The sequence below is a fragment of the Mustela lutreola genome, chromosome 4, assembly GCF_030435805.1.
Source record: "Mustela lutreola isolate mMusLut2 chromosome 4, mMusLut2.pri, whole genome shotgun sequence".
Taxonomy (NCBI): Eukaryota; Metazoa; Chordata; class Mammalia; order Carnivora; family Mustelidae; genus Mustela; species Mustela lutreola.
In genome coordinates, this window is record NC_081293.1 from 108,768,823 (window position 1) to 108,783,976 (window position 15,154).

Here is a 15,154-nt window from a genome sequence, read left to right on the forward strand (position 1 = left end):
AGTGGACCTGCCCTCCTCAGTCCCCCAGCAGAGATCCTCCCAAGGGGTTTGTCCCAAGAGGACAGGAGACAGACAGGAAGAGAAGACATGCCGTGTCGCCCCAGCCTCTGGACAAAGGCATGGGCCTGGATCTTGAGCGTGCAGACTGCGTTTAGGGTCCAGATCACAGGGTGGCCGTGCCTTAAGCCAAGCTCCACCCAGGGGCCAGATCTCCAACCTCAGAAGGTCTGGATGTTTCTACCAGAAAAAAACCAGAAGCCATCCAGTGCCGTGCAAACTGTATCAAGCTGAGGTTTCACCGCACAGGCGGAGTTGTTCCTCTCCATTGAAGCCGGGGGCTGAGGGACCCCATTGGCTGGGAGGCTGGGGAAGTAAAACCCCAGGACCAGATGTTCTGAAGTGCTGGTGTGGAAAAGCCCTTCAAAAGCCCAGCCGCAGAGGGGATTCCCAGAGCTGGGATGATGACTACATCTTGAGGGAATGGTCAGGCCAACAGCCCCCCACCCAGAGGATGGGGTGCAAGCCCAGACCATCAGGCTTTGGAGTAAGCACATCCTTGTCTTACAGTGTGTATCTGTAAGACAAGGTGGCTCAATGGGTTAAGCCTCTGCCTTCGGCTCAGGTTGGAACCTGCATTGGGCTCTCTGCTCAGCGGGGAGCCTGCTTCCCTTCCTCTCTGCCTACTTATGATCTCTGTCAAATAAATAAAATTTTAAAAAAAAGAAAGACAATCACGCTGGCTCTTGAATGCGGGTTCCCTAAGGCAGCATGTGGATGACTCACTTTTGCCAAATACTCTGTCCTCCCCAGGGGTGTTGAGAGAGAAGTGCCTGCTTGGAGGGTGCATGGGGTCAAGGAGGCTGTCTGGGGACAAATCTGAGCCAGCCAGTCTGCGGCTTCTAATGGGGCCTTGAGAGCGGAGTGGGACAGGTTGGAGGACGTCAGGGCCGGCCTTCTGGGTGACATCCAGGGCCCTGGGGCTGCAGCCAACTGTCTGCGGAACCAGACCGCCAGCCCTGCGGTGCAGTGTGACTGTGATGGAAGGGTGGTTTTGTCATTTACATCCTGGTATGGTCTTGCACACGTTGAAGTTACCCGAGGCCCCGCCCCAAAGGCCCACTTTTTCTCAGATACAAGGTAGCAAGCCCGCGTTGCCCCTAGTTTGGAGCTCTGGCTGTTAACAGAGGTTTGGTAGCTGGGACAGGTGACACGCCAGGTTGGGGTCAGGGGCTGGTGTGGAGACCATAGAGGCTCCAAACTTAGCGGGGAGGCCAGCAGGAGCCCACCAGTGCACCGGGCACCTGGACTCTCAGGCGTGCCCGCCCTCGGGGTGCGGGAACCAGGAAGCCAGGGTCAGAGCCCCTCTGGAGGGAGCGGCAAGCCTGGAGGGCAGCCCCTCCCTGGGACCAGAACCCACTTCCTACTTCACCACACGGCTGGGGAGGCGGCTGGGAGGGCTGAGCCTGCTCAGAGCACCCTCCGCTCCACCGTTCTGCAGAGGAAGGTTGGGGCAACCCCGCCTGGGAGGCTCCTGCTGGCAGGATGGACGAGGAGGGCCCCGAGTGCGGCAAACCCGACTTTGTGCTTTTGGACCAAGTGACCATGGAGGACTTCATGGAGAACCTAAAACTCAGGTAGACAAAGGGCTCAGGCTCCCTTTCCCCAGCCCCCAGGCTCCCCGGTCTCCATCAGCCCAGGGTGGGAGCCTGTACACACACCCACCGCACCACTGTGTGGGTGACAGCAGAGGGTCCTGGTGGGGCCAGACCCACCTCCCAAGGCCAGGGCGGCCAGCCAGTGCTGCAGCGGGCTTCCCAGACCCCTGCCCCCATCATGGCCTGGGTGCCTTCTGCTCCTCCTGCCCGGTGGGGAAAGGCCGGAGCCAGCCAGCCCCGCTGACTGGGGTGCACTGTCCGTCTGCCACTGGGGGTCATGCTGTGCCCTGTGGGCTCTAAGGGAAGGGGTCAGGCGCTGTCCCGGGGTGGAGCTGGACAAGCTGAGATGACACTTGGGGGTGCATGGGGTGCCCCAGGGCGTGGCTGGTACAAGTAACATGGGGACTGGTTGCCCTGGAGGAGCCAGGGGATGGTGAGATGGGATGGCCACCAGGAGCTGGACAGCAGGGTGGCTTTATCCCGGACAGCCAGCGGGAGCACAGGGTTAGGGGATGGGGCCCCCTGAGCACACATTGTTGAAGGCAGAGGACAGGAAATGGGCTATTTTGTACGGCGGGGGGGAAGCTAAGCGTAATTTCACATCGTTCTTCTACACTAGCTTGTGAGATAGGCATGACCATGTCCTTTTTAACAATGGAGTACTGAGCCCTGGCGGCATGCAGGGGGGCAGGCCCGGGGCAGATGAGAGAGGGTGTGGAGGGGAGCGGGGGGAACTCCCTTGTCCGAGGCAGTGGCAGAGGAAGAGGAACCCCTGACAGGGGACAGACCACAAGCCACCAGGGAAGGGCGGGTCCCAGACAAAGGGGGCGCTGAGCGGGCTGGCGGGCATAACTTCCAGGGCAGAGAGGTCAAGAGATGGACAGACCCAGGTCCAGGAGCCAGAGCTCCCAAAAGGAAGGGTGGAGAAGTAGGAGGATGTGCTGGGGGAGCACAGCCCCTGCATCCCCAGGCCCCCTCCCTGTGCCCCGCCTGGTCCCAGCCACCTGGGTGGGGCCGGGCGGGGTTCCCTGCTGCCTCTGGGTCCCCACCCAGGCCCCAAGACAGGAAATAGCCGGAGGCCCCTCCCTTGGCCCCCCCCCCTTTCTCTCCTCCACCTCCAGCCCTCGGCTCTACCTGTCCCTTCAAAAATCAGGTGCTGGTGGGGCGCCTGAGTGGCTCAGTGGGTTAAGCTGCTGCCTTCGGCTCAGGTCATGATCTCCGGTCATGATCTCCGGTCATGATCTCAGGGTCCTGAGATCGAGTCCCGCATCAGCCTCTCTGCTCAGCAGGAGCCTGCTTCTCTCTCTCTCTCTCTCTCTCTGCCTGCCTCTCCTTCTACTTGTGATCTCTGTCTGTCAAATAAATAAAATCTTTTAAAAAAAAAAAAAATCAGGTGCTGGAGATTCCTGCTCCAACAGGTCTCCCCCCCCACCCAGGTGGGGCCTGACCACCACCCAGGGAGCAGCGTGGGCCCCAGCACTACCCTGTATTGGGGGTGGGATTCCGGCAAGATGGCACTGGGAAGTGTCAGGTCAACCCACACTCCTTCCCACTCTCAGCCCTGCGCTGGGCCAGGGCCCCCCTAGACTCCCAACAGGGGCCCAGTGCCCCAGCACCTGGGGTGTGCCCCCAGATCCCTGAGCGCTGAGGCTCGGCCCGCCTGTGCCAGGTTCGAGAAGGGCCGCATCTACACCTACATCGGCGAGGTGCTGGTGTCAGTGAACCCCTACCAGGAGCTGCCCCTGTACGGGCCTGAGGCCATCGCCAAGTACCAAGGCCGCGAGCTCTATGAGCGGCCGCCGCACCTCTACGCCGTGGCCAACGCCGCCTACAGGGCGATGAAGCGCCGCTCCAGGGACACCTGCATTGTTATCTCAGGTATGGGCCTAGGCCCGGCTGCCTTGCACGACCCCACCCGGGAGGGGGCGCCCAGGGGGTTGATCAAGTGGAGCGTGGGCCACCCTTTCTGTCTGACCATCCATCCACCCATCTGTCCGGCAGGGGAGAGCGGGGCAGGGAAGACAGAGGCCAGCAAGCACATCATGCAGTACATTGCGGCCGTGACCAACCCCAGCCAAAGGGCCGAGGTGGACAGGTGAGAGCGGGCAGGGCTGGCACAGGGCCGGCCCTGGGCCTCAGGCCTGGAGAGGAGAGAGATCTAAGTCAGCATGCCTCCGGCCAAGTTCACAGGGCTCCTCTGCTGGTGACCCGCCCAGAACCCGTCCACCAAGCAGAGGCAGGGCCAGGTGCCACGGGTGAGGGTGGGTGCCGCCACAAGGAACAGGGAAGAGGCAAGGTGCACAGGGCCAACAGTCGGGGACTGTGACCCTTCTGGGAGATCCCACAGAGGGGAGAAGCCGGCAGGATGGTCAGGAAGGGCCTGGACCCAGATCGGGGCCCTCCTGTCCGCCTCCTCACCAGTTGCTTGCCAGCTGTTACCAGTGGAGCCCCCGTGGGCACAGCTTCCTGTGTGAGCGCCCTGGCTCTTCCTGTCGGGAGGGGTGAGGTGGGGTTGGGGGGGCACGCGAGGCTGGTGGCTGCCCACCCTGCGGAGGAGGCGGAGGACAGAGTGTGCGGCTCCAGCTGCTCCCTGCAGGCGGCAGCACACCCAGGAGCGGAGCCACGGGTCTTGCCACACCCCTGCACAGCCCAGGCAGGTGGCCTTCCCAGCCAGTCCCCAGCCTGTGCCGTGGGAGGCCTGGGGCAGGATGCTGGGCAGGGACAGTCCCCGGAGGAGACCTGTGCCCTACCGCCCGGCCAGGGTCAAGGACGTGCTGCTCAAGTCCACGTGTATGCTGGAGGCCTTTGGCAACGCGCGCACCAACCGCAACCACAACTCCAGCCGCTTTGGCAAGTACATGGACATCAACTTCGATTTTAAAGGGGACCCCATCGGGGGGCACATCCACAGCTATCTGCTGGAGAAGGTGGGTCCTGCAGCCACAGGCCTCACATGCTGGCCCTTCCAGGCCTGGATCCCCAGTGGTGGGGCGGGGTCCCAGGCTTGTAGGTGGGGCTCCTCCGTGCCAGGCCTGCCTGAGCCCCTCTGCCAGCACTGCGCCAGGGGCTGGGTGGCTCCCCTGGGTGGCGTTGCAACCCAGGCAAGGTCCCAGCTGCCCCTCCCTCCACAGTCTAGAGTCCTTAAGCAGCACGTGGGCGAACGGAACTTCCACGCCTTCTACCAGGTGAGCCAAAGCAGCTGTGTGAGGCTGCCTGGGAATCCCTTCCGATCACCCTGCCCTCAGTCCCTTTCCCCTCCCTCCTCCTCCCTGCTGTGACACCGCCAGTGCCCCGCCCTCACTGGAGGGGACTGTCCCGGGACACCAGCAGGGTGGTGTCTATGATGGGTGAGATGCAGTCTGCTGGGACTTGGGTGGATCCTCACCAGCACTGAGCTCCTCTCGGTCGGTCTGTAGGTGGGTCCTCCAGCTCATTTGGGCGGGGTGTTTGCAGTTCTGAGGGCCTGAGGCAGGGGTGTGTGGGCTCCCAGGTGCTTCGGGGCTGTGAAGACACAGAGCTGCGGAACCTGCACCTGCAGAGGAACCCCGCGGTGTACAACTTCACCCGGCAGGGCGCAGGGCTCAATGTGAGTGGGGGCAGGGCTCCGCGGGCGCTCAGCCGGACTGCTGGGCCCCGATTTAACAGGCACTCCCTGGGAGGACTCGGAGGCCCAGCGTGGCCCTCGAGTGCTGAGCCCCTTGTCTTGCAGGCCTTGGAGAGCGACGAGAGGAGCCACTACCTGGCCGTGATGGAGGCCATGCGGGTGATCGGCTTCAGTGCTGAGGAAGTACGATCTGTGCACCGGATCCTGGCGGCCGTACTGCACCTGGTGAGCTTGGCCGGGGCTGCAGGGCCATGGCCCCTGGAGAGGGAGACTGAGCTCCATGGGCCCAGTCGTGTGGCTGGCCCATCCCACCCCTGGGGAGGCTGAATGCGTGGTGTGGCGGGGCTCCCGGAGGCCGGGTCCAGAGCTGAGAGCTCTGTAGTGCTGCTGTGCAGATGTGTCCCGCCTCTCCCGAGGGCGGTCTGGGCAGCTGGATGGTTCCACCGCCGCTGAGCCTCCCTTCGCTGCCAGGTGGCCTGAGAGCGGGGACTGTCTTGCGGCTGCAGGCGGCAGCCGTGGGACCACGGACCTGACGTTCTGGGCAGGAAGCCTTGGAGAAGACTCTGCTATGCTCCCAGGGCCGTTCCCACGACCAGGACAGAAGCCAGGCCCCGCCACACCCCCAGCCCTGCCATTCCTTCCTTCTCCCCCAGGAGAGGTGTGCAGGCAAGCTCTGCTGGGACCTGGAGCCTGACTGTCCTGGCTCCCCATCCCCAGGGGAACATCGAGTTCGTAGAGACGGAGGAGGCCGGGCTGGAGCAGGGGCACCTGGAGGTGGCTGAGGAGGAGCTGGTAGACCACGTGGCTGAGCTGACAGCCACGCCCCGGGAGTTGGTGCTGCGCTGCCTGCTCTCTCGCACAGTGGCCTCTGGAGGCAGGGACCTCATTGAGAAGGGCCACACTGCTGCTGAGGCCAGCTACGCCCGGGACGCCTGTGCCAAGGTCCTCTTGGGGGCAAGCTGTGGGGAGCGAGACGGGGACACTCAGGGGGCCTTCCTGGAGGAGGCAAGGACTGAGACAGCCCGAAGGAACTGGCTCCTGGCCTCCCCCCAGGCAGTGTACCAGCGGCTGTTTGAATGGGTGGTGAGCCGGATCAACAGTGTCATGGAAACCCGGGACCGGGACCCCCGGCGAGATGGCAAGGACACGGTCATCGGTGTGCTGGATATCTACGGTTTTGAGGTGTTCCCTGTCAACAGGTGGGGAGCCTGGCCACCACATGTCTGGCTCTGACCCCAAACCCTAGGGCCACCTTGGTCCCACAGAGCTCTGCTGGGCTGGGGAGCAGGACCTCCAGCGGCTGTCCCAGCCTGTCCCCAGCCCCGGGCTCAGGCCCCACGCCTGCTCCAGCTGTGCCCCCTGTCCAGCGGTGCCCTCGAAGGCAAACTGGGGACTCAAGTACCCTGGCCATGACCACTAAATCCACTGTGGAGCATGCGTGTCATAGCTGGGGCCACAGCGGGAGGACCACCCCCATGGTGGGGCTCTCAGGGAGGGGCCTGCCCCGGCACGGGGCCCTGCGGGCAGGACATGACTGTGCCCGGCGCTGCCCGCAGCTTCGAGCAGCTGTGCATCAACTACTGCAATGAGAAGCTGCAGCAGCTCTTCATCCAGCTCATCCTAAAGCAGGAGCAGGAGGAGTACCAGCGCGAGGGCATCACCTGGCAGACCGTGAGCACCAGTGGGGCCTCGTGGGCGGGGGCGCCAGGGCTGTGGGGCGATGCGCGGGCAGACTGGGAGCCGCCATGTGCCCCCCGCGCAGGTAGACTACTTCAACAATGCCACCATCGTGGAGCTGGTGGAGCGGCCCCACCGGGGCGTGCTGGCCGTGCTGGACGAGGCCTGCAGCGCCGCGGGCACTATCACCGACCGCATCTTCCTGCAGAGCCTGGACACGCACCACCGCCACCACCCCCACTACACCAGCCGCCAGGTGCTCCCCTGCCCCGGCCCTTGCCCGCAGCCTGGTCCCCGCGCTGGTCCCCGCACCCCCCCCCCCGGCCCAGGCACAGTGCTGCCCACCTTGGCGGGGCCCAGCCTCCTCTCCAGCACTGTCCGCTGCACAGACCCCCGCCCTGTGCCTTGACCCTGGCCTGCCCCCCATCCCCCAGCTCTGCCCCACAGACAAGACCATGGAGTTTGGCCGAGACTTCCGGATCAAGCACTATGCAGGGGACGTCACGTAAGGCCCTCCCCACTTTTTAGCAGCTGAAGATGTGCCTGACACCAGATTCACAAGTGGGAAGTGTGAAATGGAGCTTTTAAGATCAGAGCTCTGGCCTCTGGGTGCACCATAGAAGCTTCTGGAAGCTTTAAAACAATGCCCATATCTAGGCTCCACTTTGGGGAGTGCCTCGGTGAGGGGCACACTGTTACGGCAGCGCGGGTTAGCTTGGGGGTAGGAAACAGGCAGACCACGGACTGCATTCCCAGCAAGCCCCCCAGCCAGGAGCTGCCCATGCTTGGGGCACATCCTCAGGAGTCCTCCAGAAATCTCTGTGACATTACTGTTAATTTTCCTGTGCTCCCCTCCTTCCGAATGGGACTTGAGGTGACTCACAGCATACACACGTGACTCATGTGTCCTTCACAAGGACAAATAGAGAGAACAGTGCACCCAGAGGTCAGACCCCGTGTCCTGAGTCTGCACAGGAGCTGCAGGTGTGGCAAGATTTTGGCACCGAGCTTTCTCGCCTTTTGTCATCAAAGGGCAAGACAAGGACCCCAAGGTTCTCAGTGCCACACAATCGAAGCAGTCCCCTGCCGCAGGAGTTCCTGAAACTCAGTAGGCACTGATCTGGGCCTGTGGTGTATACTGGGGCACAGACAGGTTAAGTCCCTGGTCCCAGGTCACATAGCATGAATGTGTGAGAGCCAGGGTCCAGTGCAGTGGGCACAAGCACCAACTCCTGCTCCCAGAGAGGCAGCTCTGAGGGCAGGAGTCGAACATGCTGAGAAAGCTGGTGTGGGAGGGGAGGGAGGGAGGCTGACCCAGGAGAACAGGGGTGGGGGAGGGACTTCCTGGGGACCATCAGAGGCCCCCGCCCCTCACCAGCCCCAGCCCCCCAGGTACTCAGTGGAGGGCTTCATCGACAAGAACAGAGACCACCTCTTCCAAGACTTCAAGCGGCTGATGTACAACAGGTGCGTGGGGGCCCGAGGCTGGAAAGGCCTTCGCACACTCGGGTCTGACACCTGCCTGGTGGGCTGACAGCCTGAGGTTTGATGCTGAGGCCACAAGGCTCACCAGTGGCAGAGCTGGGGCGAGGGCCGCCCTCCAGAGGGCGCCTGGCGATGTGACCTGTGTCCACAGCTCAGACCCCACCCTGAGGGCTATGTGGCCGGATGGGCAGCAGGACATCACAGAGGTGACCAAGCGTCCCCTGACTGCGGGCACGCTCTTCAAGAACTCCATGGTGGCTCTGGTGGAAAACCTGGCCTCCAAGGTACCGTCCCCCACCCCCATCTGCGCGGGGCCTCTCGGCTGTGCCTGGCCAGCGTCCTGGGCGCCCACTGCCCTGCACATCATGGGGAAGGTGGTCACTTCCTGTTGGCTGCTCCCCCACCCCCAGTCCAGCCAGGGGGAACCCAGCACCTTGCAATTCAGATGTCCTGGGTCAGGCTGAAGCTGGAGTAACCGTGAGGTTTGAACCAGCCTGCCCAGCTCCTCCCTGCCTCTTGGGCGGGGCTCACAGGCCGGAAGGCAGAGGGGGCATCAGGGGGACACCAGAGCCCGCTTAACCACAGAACATCCGGAGACACAGCCTGGCCCCTGCAGGTCCACATGGCTCCGGGCTGACCTACCACGTCCTGACCCGGCCCCTCCGCACCCCTCCCCCTGCAAGAGCCTTTTCCCTGGGCAGCCGGCAGGCAGGGGGGACAGCTGCACACCTGCCCTGTGGCCATGGAAGCTGATGCTGGTGGCTCTGAGTGTCCTCTGTTGTGGCAGGAGCCTTTCTATGTCCGCTGCATCAAGCCCAATGAGGACAAGGTGGCTTCCAGGCTGGACGAGGACCACTGTCGCCATCAGGTTGCGTACCTGGGGCTGCTGGAGAATGTGCGGGTCCGGAGGGCGGGCTTCGCTTCCCGCCAGCCCTACCCCCGATTCCTGCTCAGGTAGGACTCCCTGCTACCCCGGAGCTGCATCTCCCTGCCCGTGTGTGTCTCTCATGGGCCAGAGTCCCATGAGGAGTCAGACGGGGAGGCCAGAGGGTCCCAAACCCAGCCAGTGCTTCTCAGCTGCAGACGCACACGACACAGACAGTGAGGACCCCTGTGTGACATGGGATGGGGTAGGCAGGTGCTAGGGTGAGTGGCACGTGGGGGTGGCATGAGCTTGGTGTGTGGGATGGGATCCGATTGGGGCAGCTCCCCACCTCTCCCCAGAGCTCGGTGCCCACTGCCCTGTCCTGTGGTGACAGGTACAAGATGACCTGTGAGTACACGTGGCCCAATCACCTGCTGGGCTCTGACAAGGCAGCTGTGAGTGCCCTCCTGGAGCAGCACGGGCTGCAAGGGGACGTGGCCTTTGGCCACACCAAGCTCTTCATCCGCTCACCTCAGACTTTGGTCACACTGGAGCAGAGCCGTGCTCGCCTTATCCCCATCATCGTGCTGCTGCTGCAGAAGGTGGGGCCTGGCTGGATGCCTACTTACAATGGAGGATGGAGGGGGAGGGGTGTAGAGGGAGAGGGAGGGAGAGCTATCTATAGACCTGGAGGGGAGGGAGAGAGAGGGGTGTGCACTGGGTGGGGGGATGGGAGGAATGGGTGTGTGCCACCTGGAGTGGGGAAATTGTGCACACACTGGCGGGGCCCACAGGAACCCCCTCTACCAGGAGATTGACCAGGACCAAAATTGACTTAAGCAAAAAGTGTGGATGTGGTTAGTTTACCTCAGTCCTGTGGTCACCAGCTTCAGGCCCACGTGGATCCAGGTGTTCAAAATACGATTTTCAGCAATGTGGCTTCCCTCCTTTACTTTTCTTTCTTTCTCCCTTTCTTCCTTTTTCTTTTTTAAGATTTTGTTTACTTGAGAAAGAGCAGAGGGAGAGGGAGAGAGAAGCAGACTGCATGCTGAGCAGGGAGCCTAATGCAGGGCTCGATCCCAGGACCCTGAGATCATGACCTGAACTGAAGGCAGATGCTTAACCAACTGAGCCTATTTTTTTTTTTTTTTTTGAGATTGTATTTATTTGTTTGAGACAGGGAGTGTGTGTGGGTAAGCAGGGGGAGTGACAGAGGGAGAGGGAGAAACAGGCTCCCCGCTGAGCAAGGAGCCCAATGCCGGGCTTGATCCCACAGCCCTAAGATCAGAACCTGAGCCGACACCACCTGAGCTCCCCAGGCGCCCCCTTCCTTTTCTCTTCCCTTCTTTTCTTTTCTTGTCTCAGAAAGATCTCAGACCTAGAGAAAAGCACGCAGAACAGAGCACCGACTTCCCCCTCCTACTCCCAGCATCAGCTGTGCTGCCCTGACCAGTGTGTGGTTTGAGTCAGACACCTGCAGCCCATCCCAGTTATTTTTCAGCAAAACATGTCTTTAAAGACTTATTTATTCATCTTAGAGGCCTCGAGCATGTGAGCTGGGGCTGGGCTGAGGAGAAGGAGAGAAAACACCAAGCGGATTCTCCGCTGAACACAGACTCAGGGGCTCGCTCTCAGGACCCTGAGATCGTGACCTAAGCCGAAATCAAGAGTCGGACACTTGACCGACCGAGCCCCACAGGCGCCCTGTCAAATCATTGTGTTTAGAGACATTTTAGTAAGTATTTCCAAAGGACAGGAATTCCTCCATCTCTTTTTATTTTCAATGTTTCAAACCGACTGAAAAGTCAGAGATGCCTGTGATGACTTACCATCCACCCGGGTTGCTGCCGTGGTGCGCTCCCCCACCCCAGGTCTGTGTGTCCATGTGTCTGTCCCCACACCCATGTATAGGTATGTTTATATGATCTCCTGAACCATACCAGTAATGAGGCCACTCCGTATTTCAGCACACTCTCAAGGACAACTACGTTCCCTTTTCTGACCATGCTGAGGTCAGCAGATGAGAACCCTAACACCGACTAGACAGTCTACATATCTGAACAATACGCAGTCCATATTCGAATTTCCGCAGTGTCCCACTATTACCCGTGGTGACCCCGCATTTAGCTGTGACACAACACCATGCCATGGTCACAGAAGTGGGACTTGGGACACTCACACTGGGTCTTCGCAGCCCCACCATTTCTAGGACCGACCGCACTGCCATCCCGTCCCCGGTCTGAGTCAGGTTACTTACATCTGCTTTCATCTGTGGGTCCCCTGGGCTCCCTGCCGTAGGGTTTCCAGTCTGGGTTTTAATGGTTGTATTCTTGGGATACCCCTCTATGTCTGGGGCCTCTGGGGCCTCTATGAGTTGGAGGTCAGACCTGGGCCAGCGTGGATTCCAGGTGGACAGTTGGTAGCTGTCCCGGGTGAGGGGGAATTGCCCCCGTCTGCGGGTGCCAGGCAGAAGGACATGGAATGGGGAGAGCCGCTCTCCCAGGAGTTAGGCAAAGACTGCAGCAGGGCTCTGTGCCCACCTGGGAAGCCACCCTGCAGCCAGGTGGAGGTGGCTCCCAGGAGTCATGGGCAGATCAGCCTGGCCCCGCGCCCCCCGCCCCAGGGTGGGGGAGGTGGGCCGTCCGCAGGGGTGGGGAGGGAGGGAAACAGGCGGGGAGGCGGGGCCTGGCCGAGACTGACGGAAAGCCCGGCTGGCCCCCAGGCCTGGCGTGGCACGCTGGCCAGGCAGCATTGTCGGCGACTGCGGGCGGTCTACACCATCATGCGCTGGTTCCGGAGGCACAAGGTGCGCGCTCATCTGGCAGAGCTGCAGCGGCGGTTCCAGGCGGCGAGGCAGCCCCCGCTCTACGGCCGGGACCTCATCTGGCCGCCGCCCCCCGCGGTGCTGCAGCTGTTCCAGGACACCTGCCAGGCGCTGTTCTGCAGGTGTGGGCCCCAGCCACTGCCCCGCCTCTTCTCCCCATTCGACTGGCTACCTGCACGCAGCCACCTGCACCCCACAAGCCCCATTCATAAGCAGGAAAACAGGAGGCAGTGCCTAGTAACTGGGTCCCCACACCCCACAGTCAGGGCAGAGCCCTGCCAGCTCCTTGCTGGAGGCCCGCAGGGGAGGGTGGCTGGCTGGGACCAGGCCCTGGGGGAACAGTGCATCTAAGCAGCACTTTGAAGGCCAGTAGTTCTCCAGGAGGAGCGGCACAGAGTGGGCGGGGCCACCTCCTACCCAGCCGGGGAAGGGGACACCCGACAGCCAGGGCCAGGCAGAGAGGCTTGGCCTTCTCCCCTGGGGGAGCGGAAGCAAGAGAAGGGCATGGATGTGAGGGAAGCAGGACAGGGGTGGGGAAGCTAGGGCTGCACGAGGTCCATCTGACCACCCGGTTCCCTCTAGGTGGCGGGCCCGGCAGCTGGTGAAGAACATCCCACCTTCAGACATGGCCCAGATCAAGGCCAAGGTGGCGGCCATGACAGTCCTACAGGAGCTACGGCAGGACTGGGGCTGCCGTCGGGCCTGGGTCAGGGACTACTTGTCCTCTGTGAGTATTGGGGCCATGAAGTCTGGGCACCAAGGAGGGGCTCAGGGCTGGGACCTTACCGGTGTCCATCCCAGACGTCCTCTCCCTGGGCCTGCCTGGCTGTCCAGTCTGTGGGCCATGCCCCTCTGCCCCTGGCCTCTGAGTACCTTCTCTCTGCCCCTCCCTCTTCTCCATGTGTGTCAGGTAGAGGTGCCCCCAAACCCCCTCCACAACCTGCACCCATGCCCTAGTTCCCCTGGCCCTCACACAGGCACAGTGAGCCGTGCCCCTGGCTCCATTCTACGGGGGATGAAGGCTCAGGGGCTGAAGGGCTTCCCTGGACCCCAGGACTCTGCCTTCTCAGCTTCTGCTTTGGTGGGCAGCTATGGCGGGCTCAGGCATGACCAGAAGCTAGAGCTGCAGGGATGTGGGCACAGGGCCCTCAGATGAACCAGGGAGGCTGGCACAAGGCCTGACTCGGTTCGGCTCGCAAGGTGAGGGACAGCAGTGCCCATTTATCAGACTTGCTGTCGGTCCAGCGTGGCCAAGCAGCTCCCATCTGTCCTCAGGCCACGGACAACCCCACAGCCTCGGGCCTATTCGTGGAGCGACTGAAGGCACTCCGTGAGAAGGACAGCTTTGGGGCTGTACTGTTCTCCAGTCATGTCCGGAAGGTGAGGCCTGCGGCTGGGCAAGGAGCGATAGCCCCAGCCCAGGCCCAGGGCAGAGGTTTCAGAAGTGGTCAGATCCAATCCAGTCCGTGAGAAAAGGGGTCCAGGGAGAGGAGGCTGGCCAGGTGAGCCTGAACATGCCTGTCCCGCAGGTGAACCGCTTCAACAAGAGCCGGGACCGGGCGCTTCTGCTCACTGACCGTCACGTCTACAAGCTGGACCCGGGCCGCCAGTACCGGGTGATGCGGGCCATGCCCCTGGAAGCGGTGAGCCCGGGGGTGGGGGTGGGGCGTCTCCACTGACACCTACCTGAGAATGCCCCAGCTTCCTAGAACCCAGCATCAGCTCAGGATGCCGGGCCTTTCTGCTGCTCAGGGCGGACAGGGTGCTGAGCCACGGGCCCCTCTTACCCACATCCGTGGCGGCGTGGTGGTGGTGGGGCTCCCGCCCGACCGCGGGACCCGTTGCCGTGAGCAGCGGTCTCTCCCTGGGGTCCCCGGAACCGAGTGGGGGCCTGTCTGGGGCGCCGGCCACGCCTGTGTGCCCTCTAGACGTGGTGGGATGGAAGCAGATGGCTCAGCGCCCCGGCAGCACTTGCACATCCGCGGGAACTCGGGAGCCCCCGGAGGGCGGTGGTGCCGGATTAGAGGCACGGACGGCGAACACTCCATCCGGAGCTCGTTCTCCGGAGCAGGGCCTCGGCCAGCCCGTTTGTGGGTGGAGCTGGAGAGGGAGGAAGGGGGCCTGGACGGGGCGGGCGGCAGGCTCCGGGAGCCTGCTGGGGGCGAGGAGGAGGGACTGCCGCTCCCCTGACCCCAGCCCCGGGCGCGCCGCGCAGGTGACCGGGCTGAGCGTGACCAGCGGCCGGGACCAGCTGGTGGTGCTGCACGTGCGCGGCCAGGACGACCTGGTGGTGTGTCTGCACCGCTGCCGGCCGCCGCTGGACAACCGCGTGGGGGAGCTGGTGGGCGTGCTGGCCGCGCACTGCCAGGGGTGAGTCGGACCGGGCCGGGACCTGCGCCCTGCGGCACTGGCCCCGCCCCTGCCCCGCCCCCTGGCCGCCCTTCTATCCCGCCCCTGACACCCCGTCCCACCCCTGGTCGCCCCCCCACCCGGCTCCTGACTGCCCTCCTGCTCTCGCTCTCGGTGCCCCAGACCATCCGCCCTGCCCGCTGACCGGTCTCCCTCCCTGCCCACCCGCCCCCGCTTCAGAAAGGGAAGGGCCCTGGAGGTCCGCGTCTCCGACTGCATCCCTCTGAGCCAGCGCGGGGCCCGTCGCCTCGTCTCGGTGGAGCCCAAGCCCGAGCAGCCAGAGCCGGACTTCCGCTGCAGCCGTGGTGCCTTCACGCTCCTCTGGCCGAGTGGCTGACCTGGCCTGCCGCACCCAGGCAGCCCTCCAGGCCAGCCCCACGCCCGACACCCGTGCGCCCTGCAATAAAGGGTTATCTGTGTCTGTGAGACTTGTGTCTTTGGGTGGACGTCCACATAGCGGCCAGCAACCTGGCAAATGTCACCCCCACGTCCTCTGATGACCCCTGAGGGGTCCTGAACTGGAGGAGAAGGCCTGGGAGCCCAATCTGGTGGGGCAGCAAGACTGCATTTCCCCTGGGCCCTAACCTGTGAACCCGCTGGTGGTGGAGTCCACGGTCAGAGTGGAAACCGTGCCC

The 15,154-nt window shown here is 63.0% G+C and overlaps 1 protein-coding gene across 5 annotated transcripts; it reads left to right on the plus strand.

Moving 5' to 3' along the window:
• Positions 1-1,270: 1,270 nt before the first annotated feature.
• Positions 1,271-14,945, plus strand: MYO1G (myosin IG). Of its 5 annotated transcripts, none has more exons than XM_059170679.1 (22): positions 1,271-1,634; positions 3,325-3,533; positions 3,657-3,750; positions 4,417-4,582; positions 4,787-4,840; positions 5,146-5,241; positions 5,365-5,484; positions 5,977-6,201; positions 6,313-6,458; positions 6,816-6,930; positions 7,022-7,192; positions 7,371-7,441; positions 8,329-8,403; positions 8,573-8,705; positions 9,209-9,375; positions 9,681-9,888; positions 12,009-12,232; positions 12,693-12,837; positions 13,386-13,490; positions 13,640-13,753; positions 14,326-14,480; positions 14,643-14,945. In XM_059170679.1, exons 1-22 carry the CDS (start codon positions 1,543-1,545, stop codon positions 14,854-14,856), a joined length of 3,099 nt encoding a protein of 1,032 aa, XP_059026662.1. In that variant the 5' UTR covers positions 1,271-1,542; the 3' UTR covers positions 14,857-14,945. The 5 variants fall into 5 exon arrangements, 4 of the variants coding, with proteins under 4 accessions (XP_059026662.1, XP_059026663.1, XP_059026665.1 ...); XM_059170680.1 differs by having other exon boundaries at positions 1,499-1,634; positions 14,700-14,945; XR_009352759.1 differs by lacking the exons at positions 12,693-12,837; positions 13,386-13,490; positions 13,640-13,753; positions 14,326-14,480; positions 14,643-14,945 and adding an exon at positions 10,280-11,021 and having other exon boundaries at positions 1,499-1,634; positions 11,254-12,148.
• The last annotated feature ends 209 nt before the right edge of the window (positions 14,946-15,154 follow it).